The sequence below is a fragment of the Enoplosus armatus genome, chromosome 9 (genome assembly GCF_043641665.1).
Source record: "Enoplosus armatus isolate fEnoArm2 chromosome 9, fEnoArm2.hap1, whole genome shotgun sequence".
Taxonomy (NCBI): domain Eukaryota; kingdom Metazoa; phylum Chordata; class Actinopteri; order Centrarchiformes; family Enoplosidae; genus Enoplosus; species Enoplosus armatus.
In genome coordinates, this window is record NC_092188.1 from 21,305,202 (window position 1) to 21,317,483 (window position 12,282).

The 12,282-nt window shown below is 45.8% G+C and overlaps 1 protein-coding gene across 1 annotated transcript; it reads left to right on the plus strand.

The window, feature by feature from the left end:
- Window positions 1–2,917: 2,917 nt before the first annotated feature.
- Window positions 2,918–10,964, plus strand: fzd6 (frizzled class receptor 6). Its single transcript, XM_070911406.1, has 8 exons — window positions 2,918–3,035; window positions 4,278–4,710; window positions 8,354–8,550; window positions 8,635–9,214; window positions 9,364–9,783; window positions 9,937–10,085; window positions 10,174–10,614; window positions 10,758–10,964. Exons 2-8 carry the CDS (start codon window positions 4,525–4,527, stop codon window positions 10,918–10,920), a joined length of 2,136 nt encoding a protein of 711 aa, XP_070767507.1. The 5' UTR covers window positions 2,918–3,035; window positions 4,278–4,524; the 3' UTR covers window positions 10,921–10,964.
- The last annotated feature ends 1,318 nt before the right edge of the window (window positions 10,965–12,282 follow it).

Below are 12,282 nucleotides of genomic sequence, written 5' to 3' on the forward strand. Positions count from 1 at the left end.
GCCCCTAGACAAAGGAAGAGGAGATGGTGGTGGTGGTGGTGGTGGAGGGGAGGTGCTATGTGGCTCCTGAGGACTGTAGTCTCCTCACTGGGAACATACATCAGCCTGATAGGACAGAGCAGCATGTCAGCTTTACTCAGTCCATCCACCGGACCCGGCCAGCACTGTGACAGCCTCCTGTGCGATGTGTGACGGGATGCAACCACGTGTCAAGCCTAATGCTGACTTCTCCCTTCTCTACAGCTACGCTTGTCTTGACTTTGACAATCCCGGACTTACTTTAGCTGTTCTTCCAAGGCCTTCTCGCGTATAGCGCGGCGGCCGTGACAGCCACAGGCAGCCAGACTTCAGAGACGGGAATAAACAAGCTCAGCACTTCTCGAAACAAGCTGGGAGTCCAAATTACACCAAGTCCCTCTGGTGTAGCTACAACCTTGACATAATGTGCTACACACCTGAATCTGATATCACCTCGGTCTCCTGCAAGATAATAGCCAGCAGCACAAGAGGGAAACAGAGGTCAGCGCAGATGCACTCTGAAATCCAAGCTGCTCTGGATACTCTGATGGAAATACTACTCACTCACTGTACAATTTGTATGGCTGTTTTATAGAAGGAGGCCTGTGAATGTATGTGGTTACCTTAAGTGCAGGCAGGGCTGTGTGTACTACTGGCTGCTCCAGAGTGTAGTCCCCTGCGAGATCTAGTTATCGATCTGTTCATGAGTGACCTTCAGAGGCACGGCCACAGGCAACTGCTACTGACTGATGAGGGAGAGAAGGAGCTTTGTCCCATGGTCCTCAGTCCAAGCCCAAAGCACAGGCCGTCACACACATTGCATGGCTTTACCTAAATAAGCTTTTAATGGCGTGGTTTGTAGAATGATCAAGCAAATGTATTTGGAAACCACATCTGAAAATCCCCATCAGGAATGCAAAACAAGACTAATATTCCAGCCCTGTCTCCATGTGGTGATCTCTATTGGTCATTTTCTCCACAAATGTCCTCGATAAAGGAAGCGCATGAAGTTGAGATTGCAAATGACATTAAATTCAGCCACATATCCCAAACCTTCTAATTGAGACATAATGGGTTCCCATCGTTTTTGCCTCAGAAAAGATTAAACATGTCCGGATGGTGGATATATTTAGGGTCTGATAATCACAACAAGTAGGCCATTGTTCCCTGCAAAACACTGTAATCTCCTGACTGAAAACCACCACAGTGGTAAAAGGTTGTCTTTTACGCACAAGAGGCAATTAGGGTTTACACGCGAGCAGCGCGCAAAGAACTGGACTGGGGGAGAAGGGGGAAGGTTCGGGTTGCCAGATAAGCAGACGCCGTTAGTGCATTAACTGTCACTTTCCAAAAGCTCCCAGCTGTCAAAAGGTCTCCTAGCAACAGGCCAGCGCCTCGGTCCACAAACTACGGGGACGGAGGACCACCTCCTCCGCGTACGAGCGGAATAATCCTGTTGCATCCATCACAGGGGCGCACTCACACGACCCGCACCTAATTCTCTTCAGAGCGCCTCGCAGCTTTGCGGGAATTCACTGTATTCAGCTCCCCGTTGTCTTAACATGCCACGAGCTTACGCACCTCATATGAACGTGTTGTGAGTCAGTCCCGGTCCCTCTGGCGGCGCCTCCGTTACAAATGTCATTTGATGTCCGAGGTCGGTCGCTCGTACGTCCGCGGCGACGGGAAAGAGGGGCGCAGCGGCGGGCAGACGCGCTCGGTTTTCACGGGCACTTTGTTGCTCACACTGACTGTAGCACCTAAACTGTTACATGGTAACCCCGCCTCTCCACGGCGGTCACATGAACGTGGACACAGAGGGGATACAGCGCCCCCAGGTGGATAATTGGAACACGGGAATTGTGTGAGCGCCTGTGGGCTTACTACATGGGCTACAGCGTGATAGGCACCTGTAGGGACACCAGGGGTCCTCGTAGGATTTCCAGGGGGTGTAGCCTACATCACATGAGGAATAGTCTGATTAATGTTACTGTCATTTAACACCGTGCTGATCCACTAATTACTAATCACTAAGCATATAATGACTTACAGCGTCACTGTTATTCTCAGTTGTGATGTCATTATCATCTTTATGCTCATTAGGGTTTTTATATTTCCTGGATACTTCAATAGAGACAGTCAATCTTGTGAGTAGCAGTTTATAATGCCTAGAATATTTCTATGCTCATGAGTATCCTGCTGCTATGTTTTTTTCATTAGCTGTATACTGTTGTTTTGATATTTGTTGAATACACCCTGAAGGCATTACTGGCTTTTAGTCCTTTCTGGACTCAATTGATATATAAGTTACTTCCATCTAGCGGTATTTATGAAAACTACACCGGCGTCCTCACTCACTAACAGTCTCTTCATCTTTCCATGAAAAAGAGACAGCACCTCCTTTAGCTGTGGAAGTAAAAAAAGAAAAGAAAAAAAGTTCACCGAGTTGAACAAAAAAAAGGAAAATATTGTCTAATTGAGCGTACAAGTTGACTTAAACAAAGCCTGAAATCAAACTACTGAGACACATTTTAGCTTCGCAGATCCTTGCAGCGTCCCTTACATTTGGTCTGGGATTGTCCCATCCTCATCTGCACTCATGCTGCGTTCACGTGCAGTTCTACTACTGTCGGTGCATTCAAGTGCACCTTTGTATTGAGATAGGCTAATAATCTGTTTTAGAGTTTTTTTCCCCTCCATTTGTATGTGAACACCATTTCAACTTTCAAAATGGGATGAGACTTTCAAAATCACAACTATAAGTGACATTTAAATGTATATATTTTCATGTGCGTGTGGTTGTAACGCCAAACAAACGTATCTATTACGTGTTCATAACAAAATCGCGACATTTCCAACCACACCTGAAGGCGGCTCCACTTCACAGCAGCCGGACAAGAAAAGACGGAGGGACTGTGGGAGATTACTGCAGGAAACACGCCACCGAGTTCCCCACAGAATCGCTCCAACGAGTGTCGATGTAGTCAGCTGTTACACGAACTCCTGGGCAGTTGGGGGTAAGTGTTTGTGTTTAGTTTTTTACCCTCATAGTTTCTTTCTTGTACCGAAGTTGTCTCGGGCCCCCGTCCCGTGGCAGCGACCGAGGCAGGGATGTTTGCTGTACCCTTTCCCCGCATTTGGCGTCTAATTTACGGGAAAACGCGACTTTCCTGCCGACAGACTGACATACTCGTAAAAGCACTTAGCTTCGTGGATATGCCAGGTCCCCGTGATCCCATAGGAACTTTGAAATGTGATGCGTTTCTACTAACCTGTACATGCAGAGTTGTTGTTGGTGGTGCGTGGTAAATATTTGCATTGCTAACTTTTGTTGTCTCTTTAATCATTGCTAATATGCTAACCGAAAAGTTCATGCTAATAACCAACCAACATGCTTTACCCCGTTTCCACTATCATCACAGTGAAGCTCTGAAAGTGAGGTGGTAATGTTAGGTCAACTCTTAAAACAAGTGATAATATCAGTATTTTATAATCACCAGGAATCCTAGCACCCATATAAACAACTCACTTTTTATTCTTATAAGGCCACATCTTCATCTGTAAAAAAAACTTTTTATTAATAATACACACCTACATGTGATAGTATACAGAATATAACCAGAACTAATGTCCTATATGGGCCCCTATGAAACTAAAACTAAACCTACTGATGCTTTTGCATTCACGTGGAAGGTATTACATTTTGTCAGGCATTCAAGATTCTTAGTTGCTTATGCAAGTGTGTGTGTGTGTGTGTGTGTGTGTGTGTGTGTAACTGTGACACATAAATGCGAAATTTACTGTGCATCAACAAGCCAAGACTCATTCTACTGAATCAGCCTGGATCTTTGGCATTCCCCACCCCTTGTAAATGCATACGCTTAGAGTCAAGGGATTGACTGGATTTTGGTCCCTTAATTCCATCTGATTGATGCGTCTCTTAACAGTGCTTCAAAAACTAGAGCCTGAGGCCTTCATGGTACCTGTTGGGGTGCCCAGAAAAATGCTTAATTCATTTTAATTTGTTTTGACTCTCTGATGATAGTGCAGTGAGACGTTGTATGATGGACTGCTTTCATGATAAGGCTGTCTCTGCTCTGCAATTCGATAGTAAATATGGTAATAACCACCTACAAACATCTTCTTGGCTGGGGCTCCTGGAGGCAGGTCTTCATGAAATGTTGGTTGTGGTCCAAAAATAACCCTCCTAAGAGGTGTAGTCACTGTGGAGCTGAAAGTACCGCTTACTTTCTTTTCAGGGATGTGGGATTCCTATCTGTGACCCAGAGGCACATGCTGACCAATGATGGGAAAGTTCAACCTGCTGCAGTGCCCATCGGCTCCACTGAGATGACCCCAGGAGAAGTGAAATGTGGATGACAGTGTGAGCCAGGGCGATCCAACGTTTGGGCCAAGACACCCTCACACTGAGCCAAAAAGAAACCTGTTCTAGTTTACACACAGAACAAAAAAAACACACACACTCACTCCCAATCAGCCGTCGCAATGCTGATGCCAGGACCTTTATGGGCGTACCTGGCTCTGATATGGGTGGGAGGCTGCAGTGCCCACAGCCTGTTCACCTGCGAGCCCATCAAAGTACACCGGTGCTTGGGGATGCCCTACAACATGACCTTCTTCCCCAACATGATGGAGCACTATGACCAGGATATTGCAGCCAGTAATATGGAGGTGAGTCCTCATGACATATATTTACATATATCCGTTTGTTGATACACTGTATTGTGTCAATATTGGCCTTGTTGGACATTGGCCAATCAAATTTATTAGTTTTTTTAACCATATGGCCTGTAAGATATGTAGTTACATTTTTTTGTGGTACATTTTTTTTTAATTGTGGTATTGGGTGGGCCAATCAATACAAACCCATGCTGTGTGTGTGTGTGTGAACAATATTTGTATTAAGGGGGAAAACTTCATGTTGAGGGGTGTCACAGCTGCTGGCCCGCCTTAAAGAATCTCATTAGTCTGGGTCTCCATGGAGAGTTGTAATTATATTGGCCTGTGATAGGAAATAAAGCTTCCTCTGCTTGTAAATAAAAATTATAATTCAAGTCACATTCAAAGATAATGAATGTCATCTCGAAGTAATTGCTGTGATTGGTGTTATTATTAGTGCTGTTCGTGGGTCCAGTCTATAAATGTCTTCAGAAGCGCCTATTGATTGAACCATGATGACCATTTTGTAATGGTCATCAACAGGCTCACACAGTTTCCCAGCCACAGTTTGTCCACAAATAATGCCCGTTGTTATCGAGCACAATCTAGAAAATAAACTGTTCAGATTGTGATTGTGATAACTATGAATCTGCTCTCATCGCTTTGAATTCTCGGCTGTCATGAATAATGGATTTTAAAAACTATACATCACTGCCACATTGAAACTGAATGGGGGACTAGTGTGGAGCTACACGTTAAGGTTCCCATAACAAGAAAAGTAGATTAAGAAAGAAGAACATTGCACATTAACGGCAACAACCTACTGCACATGGGAGGAGACTCATACACTGTAAAATGTTTTCTCTCTTTTATTTTTATTCATTACCAAGAACCATGTGGGGTTCAGTCCGGCCGCTCTGTGATGCTTTATATTAAAGGAAGGTGGAGACATACAAAAGACGTAAAGTAGGTTCCTGAGTGCTCACTGTCTGTTGTTGAGCAGCTGTGTTTCGTTTTGCTCTTGAAGACAAACTGAAATTAAAGTTCAGTTCACACTGTAGCTCCTTGGTGTTTGTTTTGACTCGTATAATTGTTTGGTTTCAAAGTTGTAATCACCAAAACGAAGAAATGTAAGTCTTTCCGTTGTGATAGCACCCCCTACATTAGTGCTCTCGAGGGGGCGTGAACTTTTGGTTCTGACTGACATCGTAAGCTGTGAGGTTTGACAGTCTGGTCATTCTTTTGTCACCACAACTGGACCCATGAGAGAGATGCAGCTAACACTAGCTAGACAACGTGAACTAAAAGTAACGCAAGTTGGCCCAGCTTTCTACCTCCCACTCTCCGAGTGGACTGCAAACATGATGCCTGCTCCTAAATGTTAAATGTTATAAAGGGGCAGACGTTCTTAAATTGCTAATGGTACGCAACCAATGTGTGCGTGTTGAAAAAGGAGAAAGAACGTCGTATATCAACATTTCTAGGCTATTGTTGCGGTCAGTACGTGCGCCACGGAAGTTGACAGCACATCTCCCAGCAACACTGATGTCAGTCAACAGCTGCCATGGGAAACGCCCACCCATAGACATGAAGTTTAGACACTGTTTCTATGAATATGTCCGGAAAGATTTTAACCTCATTTGAAGAAAAAAAAAATTGAAAATATGCACAATACCTGGAGTATCATCATAGCTTCAAATTTCAGTTTGACTTTACGTTTCGTGTGCTCTGGCCAAATGCAACGTACAGTCACTGAGCATTGTCTTGTGTCTCTCCTCAGCTTTCTGTAGTCGTTTCATCCTGTGTTCTGGCATTCCTGAAGGCCAGGGGTTTGGGTTACACACATTTGGTGTCAGAGCGTCGAGCATGAACAGTGATCTGTTGAAGGAGTCTTTTGTGTGGCATCTGGCAAAGGTATAGGCTTTTTATTTCCCGGCAACCTTGGCCACAGGCAACTTCGTCGACTTTGTTGTGAGGAGCCTTTGATTTCTGGAGGAAGGGGGAGGGACACGCCCAGTCTCACACAAAGCCTAGCCTGCATACCACAATGAGTATTCTCTCTCTGTTAATCACTCACTCATTTCCCCCCTGCACACAGTCTTACCTCCATGGTCCTGTCTCCCAGGTGACCCAGGCTTGCACTCTCTGGCCTACATTCAACATTACATACTAGACATAGCTCTCTTTAAAAGTGTGCAGTGATTTATCACAAAGCCCTGACGCTGTAATCAGGCAGACTTTTGCTTTGGTATGGGCTCAGTCCGGCCTATCAGTAGGATTTTCCGGAGGAGGGCTAACCTTTTTCCGCCCTTGGTCCCAGATTCCACCAATGTTGGCCAGCTTTTGAAATAGAAAAGTGTTAGAATACAAAGAGAATGGAAAGACTAATTGACGTACTGTAACGGACAGGAAACACTTGAGGGTCTTAAAAGTTTGAGTGAAAGTTTGAAAAGTGATTTCCTAGCCATTTCTTCGAATCATTTAATCCTTGAAGTACTTTGCTCTGAAATTCTCTGCAGAGGATTTTTGCCATTAAGAGCTAATCAGCTCGACTTGTACCGCTGATCCTGGCTGAAGGTTTCTGAAATGAGGGCAGTTTCTTACAGTAACTCTGCAGTAATGCAAATAAAGGTCAGATTGTTGAGCAATGGGCAGCTCGAGAAGGAGTCCAGGACCTCCACAGGAGAGAAAGACAAGGACGCTTACTGTCAGAGGGGGCAAGACCGGGCCCCCGAGACCTGGGCCTACAGCCAGACTGGATTTCAGGAAAAAAAGAGGAGAAGAAACATTGAATAGTGGCACTGTGTTGGAGTGTATGTGTGTGTTTTGTGAACAAATATTAACAGTATAGACTGACAGAAGTCTGTCCGTGCATGTTGGTCTGATAATGGTTCAAACAAAGAGTCCCGACTACACTAAAACATCCACATGGTCACATGATCTGGACTTGTTTAAGTGGAATGAAGTTTTCTTTAGTGTAAGCTGTGGATGCCGCTGTAGACACACTAATACTGTGGCTCTTCAGCAGCCTAACCTATCAACAGCTCTGTGCATTCCAGCCTTCCTGGCCTGTCGTTGTGTGTTCCCAAACATTTCCGGCCACCTATACCACCGCCCCCCCCGCCCCCACCACCACTCGTCAGTCCTCCAGCTCTTGACCAGTGTGTTGAAACGGAAGAATATGTTTCCCAGCCAGTGAATGGGCCCCTTTGTGTGGCGCTATAGATCACCCCAGATCAACAAAACAAAGTCAATACTTTATGTAGAGCAGAGGTTCACAACCTTTTTGATTTCAAAGTCATCTTGGGACCCATCATCACCACTTTTATATGTCTATGGGTGATTATAATCAGGTCAACCAAAGTACGATTTTTTTTCCTCCTGTTTTACCCTGCAGGCCTAAATATATTTAATGCTACCCTCTCGCATTTATGACCTCAGCACTCCATATGTTACGTTATTCAGTCACATAGGGTTCTGTATGAAACCCAGCTGTGGGTTGCATCTTCAGATGGTATTTTAGTTATCTTACAAATTGCTACTGCCGGCCTGAAACGCTCAAATGTTTTTTGGGGGAAACGGGAAACCAATGTTAAAATCCAACATTTCCATTCTCTCAGTTTCAATACAACATAACTTTTCTCTCCATCTCCAGCCATTCATGCCCCTGGTGAACCTGCGCTGCTCTCCAGATGTCCACCACTTCCTGTGCCAAGCCTTCATCCCAGCATGCACAGAGGAGAACCAGGTGATCCGTCCATGCAGAGAGCAGTGCGAGGCCGTTCTGTCCGACTGCAGGGAGAATATCCGGATCTTTGGTGTCACCTGGCCTCCTGAGCTACAGTGTGACAAGTAAGAAAACCCCAGTTACAGACGATTCTCAAGCTCTTGATCAGTCCATTAAAGGATTTGTTGTTGTTTTTTCCTTCCCACTAGATTGGACCCATGTGGCTTTTCGGATGGTTCGCCACTTCCTGCAACCACCCCAATGAGCTCATCGTCAGCTAAGAGGGACCTTGGCTTCTGGTGCCCACTGCAGCTGAAGACCAAGCCGGGCCATGGATCATCGTTCCTGGGCGCCCAGGACTGCGCTCCTCCTTGCTCCAACATGTACTTCAAACCTCACGACATTGACTTTGCCAAGAGCTTCATTGGCGTGTGCTCTATCATCTGCTTGGGCGCCACCCTCTTCACCTTCCTCACGTTCCTCATCGACGTCAAGCGTTTCCGCTACCCAGAGCGCCCCATAATCTTCTATGCCGTCTGCTACAGCTTTGTCTCGCTCATATACTTCATTGGTTTCCTGCTGGGGAACAACGCTGCCTGTACCAAAGCAGCTCATCCCGCCAGCGTGGATACAGTAGTGCTGGGCTCTCAGAGCAAAGGCTGCACTCTCCTTTTTATGCTGCTCTACTTCTTCTCCATCGCCGGTATCGTCTGGTGGGTCATACTCACCATCACCTGGTTCCTGGCAGCTGGACCCAAGTGGAGCTGTGAGGCTATAGAGAAGAAAGCGGTATGGTTTTTAAGAATTGAAGGGAATACAGCAAAGAAATGTAGAATATAAATATAAAATGAAATGCTAGCTATTAGCAGCCAGGAAAATGGTGGACGCTGTTATAAAAAAAAAAAAAAAACACTGATCCACATGTCCTCTGTCTCTAGGTGTGGTTCCACTCTGCTGCCTGGGGGATTCCCGGGGCGCTAACTGTCATGCTGCTGGCTCTGAACAAGGTTGAAGGGGACAACATCAGCGGCGTTTGCTTTGTGGGGCTCTACGACCTGGACGCCCTGCGCTACTTTGTTCTGGCCCCACTGTGTGTGGGCGTCATAGTCGGCCTCTGTCTCATCCTGGCGGGCATCGTCTCTCTCAACCACGTCCGACAGGTCATCCAGCATGACGAGCGCAACCAGGAGAAGCTGAAGAAGTTCATGATCCGTATCGGCGTGTTCAGCGGCCTCTACCTGGTCCCACTGGTCACCCTGTTGGCCTGCTACACCTACGAGCAGAGCCACCGCAGCACCTGGGAGAATACTTGGATCAACGACCGCTGTCAAGAGTACAGCATCCCCTGCTCCTACAAGGTAGCTGTGACTTAATCACCTGCTGAAGGTGTCCTGGCTCTGAACATGTTAAGCTCTAGATGCTCTTGTTTTAAGTCAGAAATTGGCTTGGTCAGTTTACACACACTAAATCACATGGATCTATTATGGTTTGTGTGTATCTCCTTGTTTCAGACAACAGAGTTCGACCGCCCTGACCTCTCCCTGTTTCTGGTGAAATACTTAATGACACTGGTGGTTGGAATATCTGCAGTGTTCTGGGTCAGCAGCAAAAAGACCTGCTCTGAGTGGGCCTACTTCTTCAACAGGACCCGCAAGAGAGAGTAAGACCACATCTCTTGTCCTGTTGCATGTTCAAATTCAGTTTCCATGAGAAATAAAAACCAAACTCTCCTGTTCTCTGACCCACAGTCCCATCAGTGAGAGCCGCCGGGTGCTCCAGGAGTCCTGCGAGTTCTTCCTCAAGCACAACAGCCGCGTCCAGCACAAGAAGAAGCACTACAAGCCGAGCTCCCACAAGCTCAAGGTCATCTCCAAGTCCATGGGCACGAGCACCGGCGGTGCGCCCTCCAACGCCTCCACCACCGCCGCCACCATAGCCCATCAAGGAACCTCTGCGCTGGGCAATCACGAGCCCCATGTGCAAGGTTCACTGTCTGAGGCCTCAGCCAGGGAGCACCTGGACAGGGGCACCTCCAGCCGAAGCTCGAGGAGGGGGGAGAGGGAGAGGGAGAGGTCGAGGGACAGGGACAGGGACAGGGACAGGGAAGGGGGAGAGAGACGTAGCAAAGGCGGGAACTCCAGTAAGGTCAGCAGCCGCTCAGAGAGCATGCACAGAGTCCCAGATGGGAGGTAAGTGAGACAGTCTTCAAGTACAATAGCTACAATTGCTAAATGTTTTAGCTGTTATGTTATTTTGGCTTATTCCTACATTATTTTTGGTTATACGGAACTATATCTGTACAATAATCTCTGATGTGTCTGGCTGGTTCAAGGATGACTCCGAGGAGCGAGCCGTCAGACACCCGGCAGGCCCCCAGCGGACAGCAGCACCCAGCTTTAAATCTATCACACAGCAGCAGCATCCAGGACTCCACCCACCAGCTCATGCACAGGGTGTCTGAGGAGAGCAAGGACCCAAAGGGGAGCAGCTGCTGAGACATCTGCCCCCCCCCCCCAAAAAAAAGCAGCTGTACATCCATCCATCCTTGAAACCACTCAGACATCAGTCCCACTCCATGCTGGTTCATGTATCTGTTTCAAACCACAGTACCTGTTTGTGTCATGCATCATATAAGCTCCACGATTGTATTGGTTAAATTGTAGTCAGTGTAATGTGACATGCATCATACCTTGAGTGTTTCAAATGTGCTAAATTTGGACCAGAAACTGTGTTTTAGCAGAGAGGCTAGAGGCGTTGGATTATTTAGTTTGGGCGACGGCAGTGTCTTTCAGCTTTACTGAGCTTTTTGCCATTTAGTGTAACTGTACCTGAATGTTGCAGCAGCACAGCTGTGTTCCACTTATACATCTACCAATGGTCATTTCATTGTATAGCATGCGTTAAAAACTTTAGGCCTACTGTTTTGTAGATTGGTAGCTCAGTGGCATAGAATGCATCCTAGTAAACAAATGCAATATTTATGTAAATATTCAGTTTTTTTTTATAAAGTCTTTCACTGGACTAGTCGCTACACTGAGTAAGAAAGGTCATGATGTTGCCAAACATTCAACTTAGAGAGAGTCCTGGACAGATGGTTCGTCTTGAAACTTCATCTTGTAATACACCTACACACAGTGCGCTACTTTATTCCTCCGTTTGAAAAAAGGCAAACTCTTAAACTTGATGTAGTTGCTTTTTAGAAAATGTTGAATTTGTGATTTTCATCGGACAAAGTTTTCTTTAAAAAAAAAAAGACACAATGTACTTTTAACTTTATTTCAGTGTTCCTGCTTGTTTCTGTTGTACACTTGATGTGCAGCGGTGTCTTCAAAGGAGTGCCCTGTGAACTTGGATAAAGTATAGCTTTATAGTTTTCTACAAGAATGTGCCTTCCTTTTTAGCAGCTCCTCATCCTCAAAGAGCTTCAAAGAATCTCCAGGTGTTTTGCATGTGTGGGTGTAATGTCACATGATTTGGAATCGAATTGAGGAAACAAATCCAACAGGCTTTGCACTATTTGTCATTAGAAGCACAAACCACTAATTATTAAGTGTGAATAGTCATAAACAAACAGAGAGAGAGAGAGAGAATGTGTGGCTATTTTCAGGGCTGATTTATAACATATGGCTCACGGACCATATGTTTCTCCTTCAAGTACTTCCAGAGCTACTTTTTTATATCTGAGAGTGGCAGGACAATTCAAACAACACTAATGAAAAGGGAATCCCTGTCAGTTTCTGTTGTATGTTGCATGTGTATTCTTATTCTGCCATGTGGTCGGGGGTCTTGCTTATGATGTACCTAGACTTAGTGTAGTCTATGAAATGCTCTGTACAACTTTTTTTTTTTTGAGCCTT

Excerpts from the sequence above, each read along its gene's own strand:
- fzd6 (XM_070911406.1), top strand. The coding sequence starts at position 4,525 with ATGCTGATGCCAGGACCTTTATGGGCGTACCTGGCTCTGATATGGGTG. Across the intron at positions 9,215-9,363 it reads AGGCTATAGAGAAGAAAGCG|GTGTGGTTCCACTCTGCTGC; the intron begins GTATGGTTTTTA and ends CTCTGTCTCTAG. Across the intron at positions 9,784-9,936 it reads GCATCCCCTGCTCCTACAAG|ACAACAGAGTTCGACCGCCC; the intron begins GTAGCTGTGACT and ends TCCTTGTTTCAG.